This window comes from Xenopus laevis, chromosome 9_10S, assembly GCF_017654675.1.
Source record: "Xenopus laevis strain J_2021 chromosome 9_10S, Xenopus_laevis_v10.1, whole genome shotgun sequence".
Classification (NCBI taxonomy): domain Eukaryota; kingdom Metazoa; phylum Chordata; class Amphibia; order Anura; family Pipidae; genus Xenopus; species Xenopus laevis.
In genome coordinates, this window is record NC_054388.1 from 68,894,654 (window position 1) to 68,918,646 (window position 23,993).

The following is a 23,993-nucleotide window of genomic DNA, read 5'->3' on the forward strand; positions in this document are numbered from 1 at the left end:
GTTCTAGCTTTATGACATTTACTTTTCATGTTTTCGTGATTACGAATATATGAAACCACTGATCCAACCAGAGCGTCGTGATTATTTCATACCCTTGTGTTGCAAATAAATGAGGCAACCTGAAATTAAATATTAAAGCTGGGCCCTAACGAATCCCACAAGAAAATCGATGCGTAATTTAGTTGGCCTTCCCGAAACCAAAAAAACACACTCACAATCACAGACATTTTATTTTCGTTTTACGCGCTACTCCATTAAAATATTTTAAGACCAAGCATAGGTTGATCTGTTTAAAAAAATGTAAATAACCAATAAGGGGGGAAAATTGTCTCTTCATTTCAGTATTTTTTGTGTTCAAATGGTAAGGCCGGTCCTCAATTGTAGATTATTTTCCCAGTCTAAAGCTTCTAAAGACTGACCGTAAACATAGTCCAAGTTTTTCAGGATTTTGTTGTCAGTTGAGACAAACATCAAAATAAACTGGTTTCAAAGAAAAAACACCATGGTACGTCGTAAAACCATTAAGTCCAGACGTCTAGCCATCCAAATGGCTTTATTGCACCGTGCTTCTTCCTGTTTTAAAAGAATTATAAGACAATGAAGGGGTCCCAAATGCTTACATTCTCTTATTCTTCCCAAGCACAGATGCTGGAACTATTTAGCTTCCTCCTTATTACAGCCAACAGATTGTCCATTCCTAGGGATGTCATTTGTACATAGCAAACCACAATAAGCAAACCACAATAACACAACATATAAAACCATTTCAGTGCTTTCAGTTGAATTAAAATATATATATAAGTGTATAAGTGAACTTTGGGCGAGAATTGTGGAACACGAGATGGAAATTCAAGGAACTTCTAAAAAAAACACAGAACCACAATAATATCTGATTCACATGAAGAACATTTGGCCAGAGAATTGTACAGTCCAGTGTAACTCGGGAATGCCTCACTGGCCACAGTAATCATCAAAGAAACGATTATTATCAATTCCCCAGATTATTATCAATTCGCCCCTTAAATCCCCCAAGGGGTTATACCCCCAAAACTGTGCTGTTTCTAATACACCAACGAATTAAATTTTTATACATAGGATACGCAAAAACCAACGGCACTGGGCTCAATAACAGCCTCTGCCTTCATCCAATCTGATCAACCTTCTCATCCACAAGCACAAAATATGAACCAGATTCCACACCATGTTTAAATTCATTACAAACTGAGTTGATTTTGGAAAATCTGTTGGTTTTTTTTTAAGTAAATAAATATCCTTGTTATATAAACCTAGGCCTTTCCTATATTTTCCAAAGGAAAGAATCGATCTGTAGCAGCCCATCCAGATTATAGGTTTCTATTTATGTGTAAATATGTTGAAAATACCCTGCGCCTAGTTTCCCAATGCGAGCATTTGTTAAATGAAGGGTGGCCATAATGCTAACATCAGCCAGCGCATTTTTATCTGCACCTCTTAACTTTTCTGGGTACATTAATCTCCTATCCTACAACAATTTCTTGTATAAGAACTCAGAACAAAATTGCAATACCTACCTGTGAAACCTAACGTGCAATCACAGTAAATTGTAAAAATAAAAAATGAACAAATTAAAAGGTTGCATCTTTCGATGCGCACTGACAATAAACTGAGTTTGCAGAACAAAAAAAATCCACACACAATTACACATTTACATCTACTGCAGAAAAAAGACCGTTATATATATATATTTATATTTAACTGCTCCATGTTTTTACACAAGGAAATCAGTGCATCCCCCACGGGTTATTGGTCCCTATTTCCCTTTTCCTTGTTCATTTTCTTCATCTTCATTCTCCTGTTTTGGAACCAGATTTTAACTTGCCTCTCGGTGAGATTTAAAATCCTGGCCACCTCGTAGCGGCGGTCCCGGGTGAGGTACATATTGAAGAGAAATTCCTTTTCCAGTTCCAAAGTTTGGTATTTGGTGTAAGGGCATCGCTTTTTCCTGGTGGAGCGAGCGTGGATCCAGTTGGCTGCAGGATTATCTGTGGAAGGGAAGAAGAAGAGGAGGAGAGTGGGGTGAAATGGTGGCAAAATCGTTGGCAATCTGGATGACCTACTCGCACCACTTTTATAAAGAATTATCATAAAAAGGGATCTTAATGCAGAGAAAGTGTTTACAGTACAAATGATGTCTTGATCCGAGGTGGTTATGTGAGTAATAGAATTTTTTTATAGCCTCTTGTTGCTGCTTGGCTATATGGTAGGCGTCTAGACGGTTTTATAGGTTAGTAAAACTATCAGTTTTGCACATTTAGAGCCTTTGCAGGTTGGGCAGTAAATCAAGTTGCAATTTCTTTTCTCTCTCCCTCTCTTTTTATACTTACTTGGGTCAATTTGCTGCTTTTGCTGCTCCTTCTCTTCCTTTAGTTCAGTGCTGTTGGACTCCTCGCTGGCGGGTGCTGCAGGCTCCTTGGCCGCGGGTTTCTCTGTGCTTTCTGGGAAGGAATTGCACGTGTATTCGGGCAGACTGAGTCCCTGGGAAGCAAAGGATGAGCACTCTGTCCTCTTTGCAGCACTCTCAGGTTTGATCCCGTAGTTGCGCCCGTTAGCTTGGAATTCAGAGAAGGAGGGCGCAGCGCTGGAGATTGGATCAAGCCAGGAGCGCACAGTGTATCTGCCGCTGTCTGTTGCTGCTGCTGCAAGGTGGGACTGGGCCACATACGGGTGGTAGATCCCTGTCATTCCTGCAGAAGGTTGAGGCTGAACCGTTGACCAGGACGTGGGGAAGACGCCGGATTTGGAAGCAAAGCTACAGGGATGGAAGTCTGAAGGGTCCCCGTCACCTGATGGCCTAGAGGTCGCGTTCTGACCTCCCTGGGAAAACCTACCCCCGTAGCCCTCCTCGCTCTCATGTCCTATGAGAGAATCCACATAATAGTTACTTATGGTCCCACTTGACGACATTTTGGGCTCCCCTCTCCCTCATATAAAAGGTTACACTCTTAACTGTATGCAATACCCTCCCTGAGAACAATCATAGTATTTTGCAGACTGCAACCTCAGTCCATTGGTTGCGGCGCCCACGTGATCATATTTACCAATACTGAGTAAATCAATCCGCTTAACGGGGCTGATGTGATTAAAAACACATACAATTAAGAATCAAAGTGTAAGTGCGCACAGATAGAGAGAAAGGCGCACGGGGGACAAGGGGCACATTGCGCCTTTGCGCACAAAGACTCGGAGTCCTTGTAAAAATGTAAAGCAGCACTTAATAGGGACTATTTCTTGCCATCCCTTTCAGCCCTGCCTGCCATTCATTTTTAATCACTTTGCCGAATTTGTTTAATTACCCTTTAAACCGTAGGCACCCACATGGCAGCACCAGAGAGGGGCATGTCCCGATGATTGACCTGAGAAAATAAAACTTGTTTTACTAGGCACGAACAAGAATCCAGGGAGCCCCAGTGACATGTGAGAGAAGGCAGCGACTTGGGAAGGGGCAACGTGGTGCTGGAGCTGCTATTCACTTACACAGGGGCAGGGCTGGCCAGGCGCAAAATCCTTTCTGCCTTTCCAAACAGGTGGAGGAGAACTATCAGGCTTTTTTTATGGCTTTCAATAAACATTTTATGAGGTGCATTTGATTATACATTAATATGTGCTATAGTAAAAATAGACTGAGACAACATTAAACCCTCCACTAAACCGAATCTGTAGCTGGACTTTGTTCTTGTTCGAATCACCAGGGGCAGTGTGAGTCCATTGTGTTCAATTCCACCGTGTCTCTTTGTGTATTTACTGCACTTAGCTGTGTGTGTGTAAATATTCAAATATTCATACTAGCCGTTGTTTAAAACACGCTTCTACGTTAGTAGTGTGCACACAAATTCTCTCCACAAATATACTCATACAATATCATATATATATATATATATATATATATATATATATATATATATATATATATATATATATATATATATATATATATATATATATATATACATTTAATCTTTCACTCCCTCCCACATACAAACTTATTTTACAGATCCAAAAGCACTTGCACTCACAAAACACACACCTACACTTACACACAGACACGCAAACACTCCTTCTACCAAAAACCTAAATGAAAAATTGAACTCAAAGTATCGAAAGCTACAGATGAATAGGGAAGGGCTTATGTTCAACGTTTCTGTTCACACCTGGCACCTTTATAAGAAGACAGCCCAAGTAAAGGAGCCGAAACGTTGAAATAAATCACTTTATTTTTCCACTGAAAAGTCATTTGAGTGCGATTTTTTAGTAATATATATATATATATATATATATATATATATATATATATATATATATATATTTATATATATATATATATATATATATATATATATATATATACAATATACATTTATTGCCTATATTAAAAGATGTAAAGAGAATCAAGATAAGAAGCCTTAGCAGATCTCAAAATGATAAGAAACCCTCAAGCCAAACAGGATTTTAGCCCCATCACCCTAAGTGGAAATTCCTGCAATAAACACATTTTAGCCTTAGCGTTGTTAAGTGAGATTGGAAGCATTTGCAGGAAGACACTTGGTTTATTGGTGCTGTTTCCGGAAATAAAAGTGCATTTAATCTGAACAAGCAGGAGCTGTATGTACTTCTGCCATAAACGCTCAAGTGAAGCTCAGGAAACAGCACTGCAATATTATCCCCAGCCCATTGATCGAGGGTAAGAAACATAGGAATGGCCTCCTATGCCATTTACTCACCGCTTGAATCTGATTTTATTGTCCTTTCTTTGTATACCTGGCTGCACCAACACTTTCTTTGTTTCTCTTGGAGGGAAATATGAAATTGCATTTAATTGTATTTATCCATTGTTACTTTGATATAAAGAATGAAGCACACTTTGGGTATATAAAAACTGATGTAAATACAGTTATAGCAAAGAAATGTATGAGCGTATAGAGGGTTTTTAGCAGATGCTATGATAAATTCAAATGTTATGTGCAGTCACACTCCTAAACATACACAAAGACTGACATCAAACCCTTTTAATAGAATCAAACACTATTGTACATACATGCAATAATAATAATACTGTGATAATAATGCAACCGCCTTCTCATACATGACATGTCAGTCACACTGAGTGCCAGCAATTCTAGTTCCATTTAAGTATATCAAATATTGTAGCTCAAAGTAAATAACACAAGGTAATGGAAAAAGTCAATGGTATATTAATATTACCAATTGTGGCAAATTAACTGTAAAGGGGGTGTGCGAAAGCCTCGAAATACTTAGTGATAGATATCACAAAATAAATATGTTCGAATAATATTCACGGTTGTGTATCTCAACGTATATATATATGTAGATATATCTTTAGATATAGATATATCTATCTATCTATATATACACACACACACACGCATACACCCAAATAACGCACAAACATACTCAGATACATAGACATAGATGAAATGGATAAACTGCAAACATAAACATATTTACACACAAACACAGATAGATACTCTCATATAAACAGATCTACAGTTCAGTTATATGCATATAAGCGTATAGTCATATTCTCAATTCATATATATATATATATATATATATATATATATATATATATATATATATATATATATATATATATATATATATATATATATATATATATATATATATATATATATATATATATAAAATGAAGGATCTCTAGGATGAATATTCTCTTAGTGAACCTTAGTGTTGGTTGATTCAAGAGCATATTAAAGACGCGACCAACGTTTCGCTTCCCATTAATACCATTCTCAAACACATACACACATATTATAGATATCACAGAATTTACCTTTCCTTCCTTCCTTCATTCCTTCCTTCCTTCCTTTATACATTTCCTTTCTTCTCTTTTTTCTTTAGCTACCTGTCTATATGTCGTTCTGTCTGTGTTTTTGCTGGTGTCTGTGTCTCTCTCTAGACAGATACATACATAGGTGTATGTGTGCATACATAGATGATAATGTATGTATATGATTTTGTATACAGTAGCACATAGACACACACACACACACACACTCATCACACGCCAATAGACAACCAACAGAAAGAGAAACACACAATTAATATACACGCAGGTACAGGTATACATTGATACAGTGCTAGGGCAAACAGTGGAGTTTCATTTCCAAACTTCAAATGGGAAACATTTGCATTAGTCTATCTAGCACTTTGTCACACTCACTTTTACAAAATGAATCTGAAAAGGTACCACTTACCTGTCCTACCAGGAGAGACTTGGCCTTTTCATACCAGTACATATCTCATCACATTCCATTCCCTGTCCTAAAATATTTTAAATGACCAAAAAGCATGAAATATAATGTTATTCACATGGTTTTATAGGCAATGCTGAATTCATTAGCCAGACAAGAGCATGAAAATGAGAATAGTCACATGTCACAATCCCTCTCCTTCTGCAAAGGAAATAACAGGAACCCTGGGAGTTTTACAGAGTTTATTGCATATTACATGCGAAGGGAGCATGCACTGTGTGAAGATATTGCTGTCCCAGAATATCACATAGAACAATAATGGTATCACCAGGAATACGACTGGAATAAACTACACTGCTACGAACATGTTTTTTTTTTTTTTCAATTCATCTGAGCAGACATTTACAGAAAAAATGTGCTTTTTCCCCCCTTAAAAGTCATCAAGAGTACTCTCATGGTTTAAAATACCAAGGTCCATGAAGTAGCACACAGAAATACCATTTGAGTAAAAACATAAAAAGTCACATTGCTTGGATGTGTTCAACAGTCCCAATAAGTTAAGAATCAAATGATAAACTTTTGTTTGTCACATTTACCTTGCCAGTCGGTGAAAAAAAATAAATTACATGTGCTCGATTTATTCTTTCATTATTCATATTCCCATGAAAATACATAGAGACAATTGTAGCACTAAAAAAATGACAATGGATCACATTCCCTATCACAGAAATTAAAAAATATGTTTCTGAAATGTTCTTAAAGTCTCTCCGAGTGAAGCAATGGCTGATGCTTTGTCAAAGGTTAAAGAGCATTTTGGTCAGTTCTTACGAAAAAGTCAGATTCGCGGTCAGTTCGCGGATTCGGTTCTCTCTGCTCATCTTCTTTAACTTCATTCTGCGATTTTGAAACCAGATCTTGACCTGCCTGTCAGTGAGATTCACACTCTTACTGATCTCTAGGCGGCGCTCTCGCGTCAGATACATATTAAACAAGAATTCCTTCTCTAACTCCAATGTCTGGTGTTTGGTATAGGGACACCTCTTCTTTCTGCCACTCTTTGCAGTTAACCAATTGCTTGTTGGGGTATCAGACTTGATTTCCTCTATCATAAACAAACAAAATGATAATATAAGGGCACAAATAAAGGAGGCAGAGAATGATGTGCATGGCTTTTGGCTGAACAGACTTGACAATGAACCTTAAAGCAAAATGTCTGACCTACACTTTGGTACATACAACTCTACCTGTCTTTCAGCAAATTACAAATTTTTTAATCATTCATTAATTGCTACATGCCCATCAGTCTATCTATCTATCTATCTATCTATCTATCTATCTATCTATCTATCTATCCATCCATCTATCATTTATCTATCTATCTATCTATCTATCTATCTATCTATCTATCTATCTATCTATCTATCTATCTATCTATCTACAAGTATATATTCTTTAGGCTTCTATAATTACCTGTGTTATCTACCAACCTGTCTTTATGTTTCTATTTGTCTCTCTCGCTCTTATATTTAATTTATAAATAATGTTCATGAATCTGTATATTTATCTATCATTTACCTTTTCCTTTTTAAGCTTATATATTGAACTAGTTTATAGTATTCAATTCAACCCCATTTCTCTTATCATTCTGCTGTGTTAGGTATATATATATTTTAAAAGTCTACACACTATTCTCTATGTTTGTTACAATGTAGTCTATCTATCTATCTATCTATCTATCTATCTATCTATCTCTATTTATCGATCTACCCATCATGTCAGCTATACATTTATTATTAATATATATATATATATATATATATATATATATATATATATATATATATATATATATCTCCATCCAATTAGCTATCTAGTTATCTTTACTCCAAAAATGTTTTCAGAAACCAGGTACCATATATATAGATACAGTATATAGATAGATAGATAGATAGACAGAAAGATTATATATATACTTATTATATATAAAATGTATGTATTAGATAGATGGACAGACTGATGGATACGCACAGCACATACATACACAAATGTATTTATGATTCACACTATTTCACTAGTGTATCTCTTGTATACATATCACCGAATATAAGAACAATGTATTTATCCTAGTGTGTTTGCATATTGAAGTATATACACAATTATTCCATGTCAATCTGTCCATCTCCAGTGGATATTTTCGCCACGTTGTTACATGATTTTAGCAAAGATGATGTAGAGATACACCAGGACCCCAAAGTGTGGGCAAGAAACCAAAATAAGGTTTATTTCTTTAAATCCCATCATTAACCCTGTGATGAAACAACAGAGGAGCAATCTAGATGAGCCTGTATAAAAGAAAGGGCTGTATATATCTGACCACGCATTTCATTTCCAATAACATCAATAATCAAAGGAATCTCTCACATTCTGGTGAACATTAATGGCACAAAGAATTCTCATTGTCAAATAGAATGTTGTAGCTTTTTTTTAAACAACTTACATATAAATGTATTTTTATAACTCTTGATTGGAAAGGGCAGGAGCTGAGAGACGTAGCCTTATCCCTGCGCCCATATTCCAGCTGTAGTGTTGCAGTTACATGAGAGGTGCCCAGCCATGGCATTATTTCTATGATCATCTAGTGCTCTCTTGGCATGGCAATATACAATTAACGTTTAGTGTTACATGTGGAAGCTGGCTCCTGGCATGCCGGCTCCAGTTTATAAGGCACATATGAGCAGATATATATTGATTTCCAGTCTCTGCTGGGACTCAATGCTATTTTGAAATAGTTGAGAGAAAGAGGGCAGCTCCATTCCCAGCATCTAGTTACCATTAAATGTTATGGCTTATAATGCTTTGCAAGTATTTTATACGTTGTTTTATGAGCTGGAAGGGTAGAGCAGGGAGCATAGAAGTTGTACAGTACCAACCTTTAGTCTCCTTGTCCTGCACTTCTGGGCTGGACACAGACACCTCAGCCAGGCAGCTCCTGTCCTCCTGCAGCGCAGACTTGGGGTCGGGACTCTCCCCAGATGGGACTTTGCCTGAGTCTTGGCTGGCCGGATTCTCATTCATTTTCTTGTCCATGTGAAGTTGAGGAGGGATCTGCTGTTTGGAGCTGGAGCGAGGGTTGAGCTGTAACATTAGGGATGAGCTGCTTTCTGGGTTATTATTGTACTCTTGGGGTTTCCCGGTGGCGTAGCTCTGGCTCAGCCTGAAATATCCTGGGACTGGCACCTCTGAGTTCTCCACAGGACAGTTGTCAGGCAGCAGCCTCTGGTATGATGGGCCCTCTGCAGAAATCACTTTGGATCTCTTATCAGAATACATGCAGCAGTTGGTCTCCTCCTTAATGTTGGTGGGAAAGGAGCAAGTAGGGAGATGCTGTGTAACAGGTTGTTCTATCCTACAGGACCTGCTCGGATCAGTCCAAGAGTCTACTTGAGGTATATAGGGATGCACATTCATGCCCATGTTTTGGTGATTGACTTCTCTTTTTGCCAGAGAGGGTAGCAGTCCACAGGTTTGCATGCCATAAGTGCCAATCTCTGTGCTGGGTGGCATGTACATGCTGGCGCTGTTAGAATAGAAACTGTCACTTCTACAGGCACTGATCAAGGAATCTACTAAAAAAGTATTTGCAGCAGGAGAGCTGTTGGGAAAGGACATTTTGGGGAGGAATTAGGAGAAGAGGGATTGTGTCCTTTGTAGGCTGACATCTCTAGCAAAACATTCCCTGTGTAATTGTGAAGCCTCTGCACAACCACATGACAAGCGAGCCAATGAGATTTGAAAATGGCCTTGAGCTGCTGCCTCCCTGCGAGTCACGTGGTGCTCGGCCAGCCTGGGCTGCGCTCAAACCGCGGTCAACAGCGACACCTGCGATGTCAGAGCGAAAGTGCGACCGAGCGCTGCTTCTCAGCCATCCTGGCGCACTGCGCTGATTTAAGGACACATTATTTTTTTTTTTTAAAATACCAACAAGATTATTGCTTTTCCACCGATCCACTGACAGCTCTGGGCTACCGTTTGGCAAAGAAAAAAAAACAAACTTGGTGACAATGCAACACAGACCTGTGACAGATTTTAAATACTCGCCCCCAATAAAGCAATATCAAACCTCTCTGTTCAGTGTTTTATATGTAAATGAAATACCCCAGTGACTTCATGCCTTGCCAGGAACTCCAGGGCTTGTGGACAGGCAGTAAAATATAAGGCAGAAAGTTGGTGAGGCAGGTCCCTTCCAATGCAGATCCATGGGACCACTATGCAATGTTACCATACACCTTTTTACACCCCCAACCCCCTTCACAGCAGGATAAGCATAAGAGGAATTTGAACGTGTCATTATAATAATGCCAAGACAGATGTGTTTTCCTTTTATGGATTTGGTAAAAGCATTCATTCCTGACAAGCTGGAGGCGCAAAGGTGGCGGAATTTATTAATACATATTAAGAAGAATCAGGGGCGATCAATACCATTCCCATCTACATTCTTGAAATACTTGGTCCATTTCTAGCTTCTGATGATTTCTAAAGAGTTATAACGCTCTCTTGCCACACACGGGCACCTCTTTTTACGAGCAGATCAATCGAAACTTAGTAAAGGGGAAGATTAATAGGTGAAAACTTTGCATAATGGCATTTGCAATATGAATTATTGAAAATCACCCCATTGATTTTTTTATACTTTACTGCCACCAAAAAAGGGTATTTTTTTTTTTTTTTTTTAGCACAAATGACCCTGTAGTAAACTCCTAATCCAAATATGAGGTTCCCAGGGGCCTCTGCACCAGCACCTCCACCAAACATTTATTTACTGAAGTCTGGTAAATAAAATAAAACCTTTATTTAATTCAAAAGGCGAAATTAGTCAAGCACACCTTCCACTGCTGATAAGGAGAACAGATCTGCAGAAAACAGGTCCCCATTCTTTAATAGGAAGAATTGAAATCATTTGAAATGGTTTATTAAAGAAAGTTATTTCTTTTCCTTTCTGTTTAACTCACGCCCCTGTGAGTGTCTTTAGGAACAGTTCAGGATTTTTACAAATTCCAAGGCTCTTTCCTTTTAAGACCCCCATTCGCAGGGATTTTATTTCCTATGCAGTAAAAACAATAAAATGTCTGGTTCTGTGGCAATGAGACAGACCTTTGATAAAATGAAAGCCTCTCGCAGCTGTTCAAATACAAAATCATTGTCAGGTTAACAGCAACTGCCTTTTACTACCCCTAATAGCAAAGGACTGAGTTTGGCTGCTAAACAAACGCGCTTTTAAAGCGATGCTTATTAACAACTACAACAACAAAAGTTGAGGGATCCCAACATACAAGTTTATCATGAGTATCTAATGGTAAAAAAAGCAAATTGTGAATTAATGGGGACATTTAAAGATACGATTCTTCCTTAGACATGATCATTCTAGGCACTCAATTTTAATTTAACTAAATGTCTATTGTCAGGGGTACACGCTCATTAATATTAACACATGATATTGTTTCATAGCCTTCATTTAATTACAAAACATCATAGGTTTCATTTGAAAGCTGTATTTATTTTATATGACACAATAGTCTCAGTTCATTAGTTTACAAAATGCTTGGAAACATGTCTACTCGTTTGTCCCAACAGACACACTCAAACAAGCGCTTTGATATTTCACTGGGGGAGACCCACAGTACCTGGTACCAATCTCTTAATTCCTCCATTATTACAGAATAATTCGAACCAAAAACACCAACACAATCCGTGGCTCTTGGATGGGACCTTGCATGATATTTAGCTCACATCTGCCCATTCTAAAATGGAATTAGAACAATTATAGATGTGGTTTTGAGAAGGGATCCACTCCACAACATGGGAATGATCATAAAGTTCTTAGGGAAATAAAAAATTCGCTGTGAAACAGAATTAGACAATATTCTGTAAAAATCCAACATACAAAAACCGTGTTGCTTTGGGGATTCGCTCACATGCAGGAAGGGAACAGATGGCATCTACAGACTGTTAAGTGGGTTCTGTGCTTATGTCTGTGCATGAGTTCATGTACATACACTAACACAATATATAGATATATCCTAAATACAACAAAAATACGTGTACACAGCATATAGAAATTCGTGGCGTGAGTGAGCGTATGTGTGGAATATACACACAATTACACACACATATTTATAAATGATCAGTTTGGTGCAAAACATCTATAACTACCAATACATGCGTGCTATGACATTATTGTTTAACTAGCAAATAAATATCTAACGTTTGGATTTGTTTTTTAAAACTGATTTAGTCAGTATTACTGGAAAGGACATAACTGTCTTCATACAGAGAAAGCGCTATATCAGGCTTAGTTCAGTGTTTTATCTACTAATGTGATATTAAAAAATCCAATAATATATATAAATATATAGTAACTGACTAACCTGTATCTCTTAGCACCACAGTAGTGTTCAGTGCAATGGTATTATCTATAAGATTAGAAATAGATATTTAATGGCCGGTACTAAATTCGAATATTCTCTGACATTTATTTTTGTTGTATTTTCCATTCACATTATTTTCCTTAATCGACCGAAACTGATTGTACTTTACATGAAGATGGTTTCATTCAGTCAGTAACAAATATATTTATAAATGAACATTTGTTACAGCTACATGATACACTGTTCAGACACCCTTTTTTATTTAGAGCTAAGAATAACATACTATACTTTGCATTTTGACTTATTTTTCTATTTATATAGATCTATGGTCTGGGTGAAAGTAAAATAACTTCCACCGACTCATCCCTAATTTGTAGCAAAATGTGCTTTTAACATCTTAGTAAAGAAATGCCTTTATTTTAGGGAAATATAGAATAAAGAATCACTTTTCCCCTGAAGTGATGGGCTTCCTGCACAGTTGAATTTCTGTTTAAAAATGTTTAAATTTAACTTCAGTTAAGGCGAAAGCCTTTGGCGATTGCCCTTTAGGGAAGAATTTAGGGCGAGAGACAGGACAGATCATTTCTGAGTGTTGCCTTTAGATCTTTATGGCCTGTGGTGCATATTTAGCCATAAATACCTTAGCACGAGATTGCGCCCACTAAAACTGCATCCCTTTAACTCTACAAATGTGCACAAGTCTCCTGTCCCTTCCACTGCAATAATAAAGTCATTTAGTTACATTCACAACTGGGTTTGAAAAGGGTGGAAATGTTCCATGTGTAATTGCGACCAACGATCATGTCCTGCTGCATTTGGGTTATATGAAAGGGATTGCGGTCACTATTGGTACTTGTACAGGTATAACTCGGGCAATATTTCAGAACTGCTGCACCGAAGAAAAATCTAGAATCCTTATGTGACTTGATTTTGTAATTTATTGGCTAAAAACGCTCACAAAGCAGCCATTGCCAGTACAAGTCGCCCTCTTGTGGACATTCGTGAAAAAAGCACATTTAAATGTGCTGTTTTGCATTTGTGTTAAAATTCAAAGAAGATACATTTTTTTCCTACTTGGTGTATTTTTAAGAAATCTACACTCATACTGGATATATACACCAGTGCTTTGTGATTTTGATATTATAGGGAAGGCCGTTTATACACCTGTTTCGTTTACTGGTTACAATTTGCACAAATGTTTAATGATCTTATCATTAATTTGTTGTTACTATTGACCATTCCATTAAAGGTCATGACTACATTTATTGACTAGCAGCAGAGTTGAGAAGCACATTGGTACCTCCTCAGTCCCCTCATCTACAAAGTAGTGATACCTGTTTCTTCTGCTAAATGTTGGTCAGAGGACTAAGGGGCTCAAATTAGTTCTGTTTTCTTTCATTGACATTTTAATAGCAAATATAATTAGTTTCATTTCTAAAAACGAGCCAAACATGCCATTGGAAACAATTAGAATTCAGAACGAATAGAAATAGGACTTTTATTCAACGGATTGCCCCTTCTATCTTTCTCGCTATTTGGCGACAAAATCGAATTTAAGCCTCTAGGTTAAGCTATTTTAATGCATACGTGTGGGTGGCAGAAAAGTAAAATAATAAGAGGGCCTTAAGGCATTTAATTATTCTGCAAGGTGAAGGGTGATGACCTTGACATTTCAGAAGTTCAAAGGCAAACGCTTCGGGGTTTTTTGTCTAAATTGAAGCAAATTTTTGTTTTTTTCTTCTCTAAACAATATATTTTTTTATCCCCCCCACCCTTTGTTCTCAAATCCCTTTGGTGGCTCTGTTTCTGAGCCGTTGTCTAAGTTTACTTCATGCCAGTGAAATAACGCCCACCAAGTTCCATTGAAGAAACCAGCCCCCATTCTTTACTTGTCCATTTATTGCACTGTGCGGAAATGTCCCATAGCCCAGCAGAAGGTGTATAATATAAGGCAATTATCCTGCTTGGAAGCCATACTTTTATTGTGTTGTCTAGACAGTTCAAGGTTTTCTAAACAGCCCTGTAGGTCAAAGCATAAAGCAAAATGCTCAACCAAATTCCCCAGTCTGCAAAATAAATAGAATTCAATGTTTGGTCCCTTCTCAAATCTCTGGCTTGAAACCTAGAATACTAAAAACACCAAATGTCACCCTTTCCTCTTGCATGCATTAAAAAAAAACACTACAAAACAAATTCAGGTCCAGCGTTCTCTGCAGTCAGTAGAAAACACCTCACCTCCTAAGTTTGGCTTATAGCTTCAATATTTCCAATTACCTTAGCACATAGACATGATGTTTGCTGCCAGGTTCAATTATGTCACTCTTTCTTACTAAATGAACAGCTCTTTGTGAGTAGACTAACGAGATCAAACTTGAAAAAAAGCATATAAAAACGTGTTCACGTTGTTAAAAAAATGACATTGAAAATTTAATAAATATATACATATGGGGGTTATATAATGGAATAAATGTCTGGCACATATTCAGCGACCCTTTGGAATTCATGCATTTTTTTCATGATAACAACATTGTAACCATAAACAATTTTCCACAAGAGAACATATTTCGTGCATAAGTATATATATATATATATATATATATATATATATATATATATATATATATATATATATATATATATATATATATTAAATTAATTGCATTCATATTTAATAGCTGTTTTTCAGTCAATGTATCTGTAAGACAACCTAGAAGCTTGCAGTCAGTTTACTATTGAATAATCAGAGATATAGATTCAGATAAAAACACACCATTGGCTGGCATTCAGTAAGTGACGTTTTCAATATCCTTTCCTTACCAAGAAGGCATCCTCCAAAGAATTTGAATTCCATCAGATGAATATTGCAAGGTCCAATTAAAATGAAACCGTGGGATCTACAAGAAGTGTAGGCAGCAGTCTAGCAGTCACGGGGTCCATCTGCCAGACAGCACCTTAAAAGAGGGGGTTCCCAGTAAAATACTGAAGTCGATCCCTGTTAAGTTTCTTTTCTTTCATTCTTCGGTTCTGAAACCAGATTTTCACTTGGCGGTCAGTGAGGTTCAGCATCCTGGACAACTGTAACCTTTTTTCCTTATTGATGTAAACATTAAAAAAAAATTCCCTCTCCAACTCCCGGATTTGATACTTGCTGTATGGACACCTCTTTTTCCTAAGTCTCTGGGAAGCTGCCAAAAAACAAATCAATATATAAAAAAAATCAATATATATATATATATATATATATATATATATATATATATATATATATATATATATATATATATATATATTTACATTCATGTGTACCTAAGACAAACATATATTTTACTGTTTGTATATCATAGATATTTACGTATGTAAATAAAGAAATGTATATTCATGCACATAGAGTAGCTATTTTATTATATATATATATATATATATATATATATATATATATATATATATATATATATATATATTATATATATATATATATGTGTGTATATATAATACACACATACATATACGCTACTACATAAATAACTGTATTTCTGTATATTTATATGTACACGCACAAATATCTAGTTGCATTGTGTTTACGCAAACTATATATATATTTCTACAAATACAATTATATGTATATACACAGACACACACACACACACACACACACACACACACACACACACATATATATATATATATATATATATATATATATATATATATATATATATATATATATATACATATATATATACACATATATTTTATATGTGCCAGGGTGTAAGCAAAAATACGTTATTGGGGTACATTTGTATGAATGTCTGTGTGATGAATTTACAAAAGAAGGTTTTCCTTGAGGTGACGAAAATGTTCAAACAAAAGACCATCTTCTTTTTAAATTAGTTCCCTGTCGTAAACGCCGCTTTACAGCGGTAAAGGAAACCTTATAGGATATATAAACAGGGTTGAATGCTTATAAAATCACACATAAAACGCAGGCTGCCAAAGTACTGGCCTTGTGCTCTTGCCCCCAGTTGGTGCCTACCTGAACTGTTGCTCTTCTCTGCCTCCCCAGAAGGGGTCCCGGGGCTGGTGTCGTTTGTCACCTTCTTGTCCTGGGTGGAAGGGGCTTTAGTGGTGGGGCTGGTGGCTTTGGGGTCAGATTTAGCAGGCTGCTCGTCCATGCCCTGCTGGTAGCCAGGGTTCTGGGTTGTGTCATAAAACTGGTCAAAGCCCTGAGGAAGGATGCCATTCCTGCCCACCGAGTTGTAGAAGTTGGACTGGCTGCTTGGGGCTCCATGGTGGGTGCAGACCGAGTCGGATTTGAAGAGCATGTCGGATCTCCTGTTGGTGGGTTGGATGAGGTCTCTGTGCATCACCTCCTCACTGGGGTAATAGGAGGGGTAGGTGCCCCTGTACTGCCACTTTGTGCGCTCCAAGCCATACTCCCTGAATGCCACCTCCCTGACTGGCTGCACATGAGTTAAATTGGAGGAATAGGAGAGAGTCATTGGGCAGGAGGAAGACTGGGAGAAGAACGAGGACTTGCTGGAGAAATCCGAGGGAGACACATAGTAGGCACAGCCAGGCAGATACATATTGGACGCACTGTTGCTGCAATTCTCAAACTCAGTCATGTCTCCCTTTTTGCGATGGAAAGCAACAAGGAGATTTCACTGCATTGAACAAGATCCATCTATTGCTCAAGAGAGCTTGGACAGCATCAACCAAGAAAAAACCCTGAACGTGTGCTGACGTGCAATTCATCTTGATTGATTCTAGTGGTAATTATGTCACGTGATCCCGGGTGGAAGGTTCTTATATCTAGAGGAGCCCAGCAGGATGAGGATCATCAGCACACAGGCTCTCTCCAGCAGCACCCGGGGTGGTGGGGGGCATCACCCTCTCTCTCTCTCTCTCTCTCTCTCTCTCTCTCTCTCTCTCTCTCTCTCTCTCTCTTCCCCCCAGATGCTGGAGCTACAGCAAATCTGAGAAGATTTCTTTATATAGAAACAAGCAGCTTCCCCCAGTCACACACAATCACACCGTCTCAGCCTACAGATGGAATGCTCTCTGCAATTTCCATACAAATCATAACAATCAATGAAACTGGGCATTGGGGCAGCTCTGCAAGAGGGGGGGGCAGCCTCTGGGAAAACAAATCTGCATTATTGGGGTGCGGTACCCCCAAACATTTAGGTCTAAAACACCGACTTTTAGGTATTAAAAAACACCCCAATCTATAAGACCACAATAGGAGAAAATGCAGCTTACAACCGGTGGTAGGCTGGTAGCAGCTTGATATTAGGGTGCAGTATGTAGTGTAGGGGAGTGTCGGATATATGGCCATTACTAGGCATGAGGATAGTGGGTCAGGGCAGCAGAGCTGGCGATAGGGGACGTTGCATCATTGGGCACTGAACTGCAGCACACACCCCGGGCACATATGGGCACATATACATAGCAAGATCTGGACAGATCTGTAAAACTTTGGAGCGATACCGACTTTCTAGGCGCCCAGTTCAATATAAGTGCCCAGGGCACCAAGAATGACAACAGCAAATCTCAAGCAATGGAACAGACACCACGATAAAGCAGGGGCATAATGTTATGCCAGCTATAAGACTAGGATAACCCATAATAGTACCCTGTACAGGTTCCCACAGGGCTAGCAGCTTTTAAAACTATAAATCCACACTCTGTTCTTTACGTTTGTTACAATCTAGAGGCACAGAGATCTATCTATCATCTATCTATCTATCTATCTATCTCTCTATCTATCGATTATCTATCTATCTATCTATCTATCTATCTATCTATCTATCTCTCTATCTATCGATTATCTATCTATCTATCATCTATCTATCTATCTATCTATCTATCTATCTATCTATCTATCTATCTATCTATCTATCCATCCATCCATCCATCCATTCATCTATCTATCTATCCATCCATCCATCCATCCATCTATCTATCTATCTATCTATCTATCTATCTATCTATCGATTATCTATCTATCTATCTATCTATCTATCTATCTATCTATCTATCTATCTATCTATCTATCTATCTATCTATCTATCTATTTATCTATCCATCCATCCATCCATCCATCCATCTATCTATCTATCTATCTATCTATCTATCTATCTATCTATCTATCTATCTATCTATCTATCTATCTATCTATCTATCCTATCTTAGCCTAGTAGATTATATAAACTATCAAACGCAGGAGAAAACATTTAGAATAAACATAAAATCTGCAGGAAAGGAGAGCAGGAACTCGATTATACTCTAGATAACTCTCTACAGACAATTAAATGAGCAAGAGTGTTATTTCCTGGACCTTTTGAGACTTTCCTCCAGCAATAAAACAATTACAAGAAAACTGCATCAGGATACAGCAATCTCCCTCAAGAGGCTTTTGGGCAATATATAAATCTATAGCTAATCATATATATGTGTGTGTGTGGATATATATATATATATATATATATATATATATATATATATATATCCTGTTGTATATATGATGTATGTGTGTATATATATATATATATATGTGTGTGTGTGTGTGTGTGTGTTTACATATATGAATATATATAAATATTTGTGAATTTCCCTGCCTTTTTCCTGAATTGAATTGAGTATATTTATAAGTCGATTACATTAAAGTCTAGGTTTTAAAACCAAGCCAGAATCGAGCGAGCAAAGTGGCTGAGCTCTAGACTGCCATTCTATTCCGTTCTGTATCGCCTTTTAAAACACAAATAAAATACTTCATACGTTTCTTGAAATTGACAAAAACGCAGCACACTCGAGCAACAGCCATCCTAATGTAAGGATATGTTTCTCTGCGATTTCTAAACATTGTACAACATATAAGAGCAAGTTTTACATATGCAGATATTGCTCTTATTGCTTCGTGCACTTATAGCGCCAAAATCGCAAACACCATTTATTGTCAACGGAATCTTTCCATTGCACTTGGTAAATATGACTACTATTCAACAGAATATTTTGCCTTCGAACTAACAGACTGCACTGGAATTTCTACTTTTTTCTTTTACATTACACCATCAAATGAAATACAAAATATATTGAGTTGAAATAAAATGTATGCTGCTTACTATATGCAGAACGAGGGACAGACATAGCTAGGATAGTTATATATATATAGAGAGAGAGAGAGAGAGAGAGAGAGAGAGAGAGAGAGAGAGAGAATATAGTTATTTTTCTACATGCCAGTGGATTGTCACACTACCCCTAATAAACTGCAAATGATCACTTCCTATATTTAATACTATAAATCCTGTTTCCTGTCCTGCATGTTAAATAATACGTGTATAGTGTTAAATACGTGTAGAATATTGATATATTGATATTTGCATCCTTTCAGCTTTAGGGGAGGATAACATATATTCATGAAAACAAACATGAAGCATAAAATCCAGTGCCAAACAGAAGTTCTCTGCCCACAGGCAGCAGCACATTTGAGGCTCAGACTCGCAGGCAAGATGGCGACACAGAGAGATGGCAGTTTGCAATGGCAGTTGTACATATGCAAGTGCCCCCTCTCCTCTCATTTATGGCACAAAGAGCTGGATAATTCAGCTACACCAGGCCATAGCCCAAACACCCTAAATCATTAGCAGGAGATGAATTATATATATATATATATATATATATGTATCTATGCAGATCTAGCTGGAAAGCGGCCAGATACAAATGCATGTCTGGCTCTCACTACAATATATTCACTCAGCGAATGGAGAAAATATACTTTACCATTGGATGCCTTGCGACCTGTGCAGTCATGTTCCCAATGAACAAGTGTATGAATCCCAAGGACATTTCCTTCAGCTCACACGGTGCATGGCAGTCCCATGATACATGTATGTGAAATCAAAACACAGAGGTTTTGCGTGGGAATATAAAGAATCTGCCGGACTCTAGTTTCCACCACCCAAGATAAGACACTAACTTGACCTTAACTTTGTTATGGCGCCCCTAGTATCTGCGGAACGTGAACAGACGCTGTCTGGCAGCTCTCGTAAAACCTGACTGGGGAAGAGATTGTGAGTCATTTCATTTATTGCCACCACAGTTCTGCAAGAAAGCGTCCCCCTTCTGCCTCACAATGTGGGCATTTTGTGCTTGTTTAGCTGCCACTGCACTGCTTGTACCATTTCAACATATGTGTGTGTGTGTGTGTGAGTATGTGTGTGCTTTATCAGCTCGCAGCTGCACTCTCTGTGCCATTTGCTCGCCTGCCTCAAGGTGCTGTCTCTCTCTCTGTCTCTCTTTTCTTCCTCTTGGGGAGCTTGGAATCCTTATTACCTCCTTTCCTCTCTCAGCATATCTATCTATCTATCTATCTATCTATCTATCTATCTATCTATCTATCTATCTATCATCTATCTTTCTTTATATCTATCTATCTGTCTGTCTGTCTGTCTGTCTGTCTGTCTGTCTGTCTGTCTGTCTGTCTATCTATCTATCTATCTATCTATCTATCTATCTATCTATGTCTATTTATTTTACTAACCAACTCGTCTCTATCTATCTATATTTCTATTATCGAATTATCTATCTATCTGTCGTTATATCTCTACCTTTCAGTCTAGCAATCCATACAGTAAGATATAGATTCGCTTTTTACTACATATATATATATATTCTATTTAGATCTACCTCTGTGTCTACCTACCAATGTCAAACCAAATGCCTTTCAGTCCTACATCTATCTATATGTACCGTGTATCAGTACTCAACTATTTATTCAGAATGAGTATAGCTCATTATAAACAAACTTGTAGATTTAGACAGAAGAAACAAGGCAGATGCACACAAATATACACACACACATACACGCATAAATATACACACAAATATACACACACACATATACACGCATAAATATACACACACATATACACACACAAATATATATATACACACACACACACATACACAAACATATTCAGACACGTAGTCTCAGAGTTGTAATGGAATGTTTTTGGTGTGTAATATCCATTTGGTCTCATCCAAATATATTAGCCTATACATCACCTTTCTGTCTAAATATCAATAGTTTGTCTCTCGGTCTATCTATCTGTATGTCTTTTTCATAATCTATTTGTCTATATTTGTATGTTTATTCATCATCTTATCTGACTATATCTAGTAAGTTATCTATTCGTTCATTATATACATCAGCAGGCACTATAAATACAGCTATATATATATATATATACATTTGCACAGATAATCTGTGGATATTTGTTTTCGTCTATCGTGTCCGTGTATTTGTTTTTGTCTCGTTCAGCCCTGCTATTCTGTATACGTGTCTATCTATCTGTCGGTCTGTCTGTCTATCATCTATCTATCGTCTATTTATCATCTATCATCAGGCACACACACACACACACACACACACACACACACACACACACACACACACTGTATTACACCACAACCATATAATCATGACTATTTCATCAATGTCTATTGTGTCTGTGTGTCTATGGCTGTTTCATGTCTGCCCGTTTGTCATGTTGTTCTGTAGTTTAATCCTGCAAGGTGTGGATTCCCTTAATATGAACCTTCTTACTTTTAAAAATGTTTTATACCAGATTGTACTGGTATATATCTATATATTTATTTATTTATTACTACATACAAAACACACCACTCTATATATGTTCCGCGTAGGGCACTTGAACAATGTACATTTAGAGTAAATACCAGTTTCACCCCTTTAATATATTTTAACTTTACAGGAATATATTTCTCTGTCACCAATTAAGAATAGAAAATCATTTTCTGGTATTATTATTAATATTATTATTATTATTATTATTATTATTAATAATAATAATAATAATAATAATAATAATAATAATAATAATAATAATAATAATAATAATAATAATAATAATAATATAATAATAATAATAATAATAATAATAATAATAATAATAATACATGGCTATCCCCTGCTAAAGTAAATAATGCATAGCAGTCCATCTCTCAGCTAACACGCCATTTAAAGGAAAAGCATTTCTCATGTTATGGTTTTTACATTTATTTTGGAAATGTAATTTTGTCCATGTAGGCTTCTAATATGGTGTACATAGTGTCCAATATTGTGATATTATTCTTCGTAATACAATATAGATATAAAAAAAAAAGTACATTTGACATCATTACGGCCTGCTTAGTATTCACTTATGACAACAAATAAATAAATATGGATACAGATGTCTGGTAAATTCAGGCAGTCTAGAAATATAATTTAATAACAGCAATTTTAGCAATTGCCATAATTTCTGTTTGGAAATGTATATATTATTTTTTTTTGGTTTGAAGTCTTTAAGCCCCATACCCAGATTTCCTTTGCACTTTACTTAAAATCATTTCCACGGTTCCCTCAGCAGCAGAGTCAGTCACTGGGGAAACGCCCAGACCAGTAGCTGCAACTGCTTTCAAACCCCCAATAATTAATCTTACAATGTTGATGACAGAACAGGGGATTTTCGTATTTAGTAATTAGAAGTTGTCAGTGGTTCAGGAGCCATTATTCCCTTCTCACCGATTAGAACTTGGTGGGAAGGCGAATTATTTGGTGTAAGTGTCTGGTTGCCTTAGATTTGCTACAGACATCTAGGTTGTAGTTATATAACATTTGGGGAGTCAAGAGTGTCCCGAAAATACTGCTGAAAAAAAAAGGATTTATACCGTTGATTAAACCCCAAAAAATGTGAGTGGATGGAGATGTGAATGCAGAAAATGTTGAGTAGAAATGCGACTTCAGCTAAAAGTATCAAGGACCTGCTATTTACTGCTGAGTGCTGTATACAGAATTCTCAGGCTTCCAAATGGTTGTTTGGCCAGTTCACAGTCACTGAATAACAAAAGCCCATTTTGGTCTATTTATGGCCATGGGGAAAGCAATTACCATTCTGTAGATTCCATTGTTTACACAAAAACCCTAGTATCTATCTATCTATTATCTATCTATCTATCTATCTATCTATCTATCTATCTATCTATCTATCTATCTATCTATCTATCTATCTATCTATGTCTGTCTGTCTGTCTATCTATCTATCTGTCTATCTATCTATTATCTATCGATACAAGGGAAGCCTGCTATTATATATGTTAAATGCATCATTTTCAATTTCCACGGAATTGTATTTAGAGACAGCAATGTAAATGATTCATGGTTTGGATTTCAGATTCGAGCACATGAATGTACTTTTAATTCGCACAATCTCCAGACTTGTATCTGAACTTTAGC

General features: G+C 36.9%; 3 protein-coding genes across 3 annotated transcripts; all 3 read right to left on the bottom strand.

Annotated features, from left to right (window-relative positions):
* Nucleotides 1–211: 211 nt before the first annotated feature.
* Nucleotides 212–3,003, bottom strand: hoxd9.S (homeobox D9 S homeolog). Its single transcript, NM_001174043.1, has 2 exons — nt 2,364–3,003; nt 212–2,021 (listed from the first exon to the last, which is right to left on the bottom strand). The coding sequence occupies exons 1-2, from the start codon at nt 2,941–2,943 to the stop codon at nt 1,780–1,782; spliced, it is 822 nt and encodes a 273-aa protein (NP_001167514.1). The 5' UTR covers nt 2,944–3,003; the 3' UTR covers nt 212–1,779.
* Nucleotides 3,004–6,497: 3,494 nt separating this feature from the next.
* On the bottom strand, nt 6,498–14,511 carry hoxd10.S (homeobox D10 S homeolog). Its single transcript, XM_018238887.2, has 2 exons — nt 9,200–14,511; nt 6,498–7,371 (listed from the first exon to the last, which is right to left on the bottom strand). The coding sequence occupies exons 1-2, from the start codon at nt 9,936–9,938 to the stop codon at nt 7,094–7,096; spliced, it is 1,017 nt and encodes a 338-aa protein (XP_018094376.1). The 5' UTR covers nt 9,939–14,511; the 3' UTR covers nt 6,498–7,093.
* Nucleotides 14,512–15,090: 579 nt separating this feature from the next.
* Nucleotides 15,091–18,477, bottom strand: LOC108703010 (homeobox protein Hox-D11). Its single transcript, XM_018238888.2, has 2 exons — nt 16,728–18,477; nt 15,091–15,879 (listed from the first exon to the last, which is right to left on the bottom strand). Exons 1-2 carry the CDS (start codon nt 17,317–17,319, stop codon nt 15,647–15,649), a joined length of 825 nt encoding a protein of 274 aa, XP_018094377.1. The 5' UTR covers nt 17,320–18,477; the 3' UTR covers nt 15,091–15,646.
* Between the last annotated feature and the right edge of the window lie 5,516 nt (nt 18,478–23,993).

Excerpts from the sequence above, each read along its gene's own strand:
- LOC108703010 (XM_018238888.2), bottom strand. The coding sequence starts at position 17,319 with ATGACTGAGTTTGAGAATTGCAGCAACAGTGCGTCCAATATGTATCTG. Across the intron at positions 15,880-16,727 it reads AGAGAAGAGCAACAGTTCAG|CTTCCCAGAGACTTAGGAAA; the intron begins GTAGGCACCAAC and ends GTTTTTTGGCAG.
- hoxd10.S (XM_018238887.2), bottom strand. The coding sequence starts at position 9,938 with ATGTCCTTTCCCAACAGCTCTCCTGCTGCAAATACTTTTTTAGTAGAT. Across the intron at positions 7,372-9,199 it reads GCAGGACAAGGAGACTAAAG|AGGAAATCAAGTCTGATACC; the intron begins GTTGGTACTGTA and ends TGTTTATGATAG.
- hoxd9.S (NM_001174043.1), bottom strand. The coding sequence starts at position 2,943 with ATGTCGTCAAGTGGGACCATAAGTAACTATTATGTGGATTCTCTCATA. Across the intron at positions 2,022-2,363 it reads AAAGCAGCAAATTGACCCAA|ATAATCCTGCAGCCAACTGG; the intron begins GTAAGTATAAAA and ends TCCCTTCCACAG.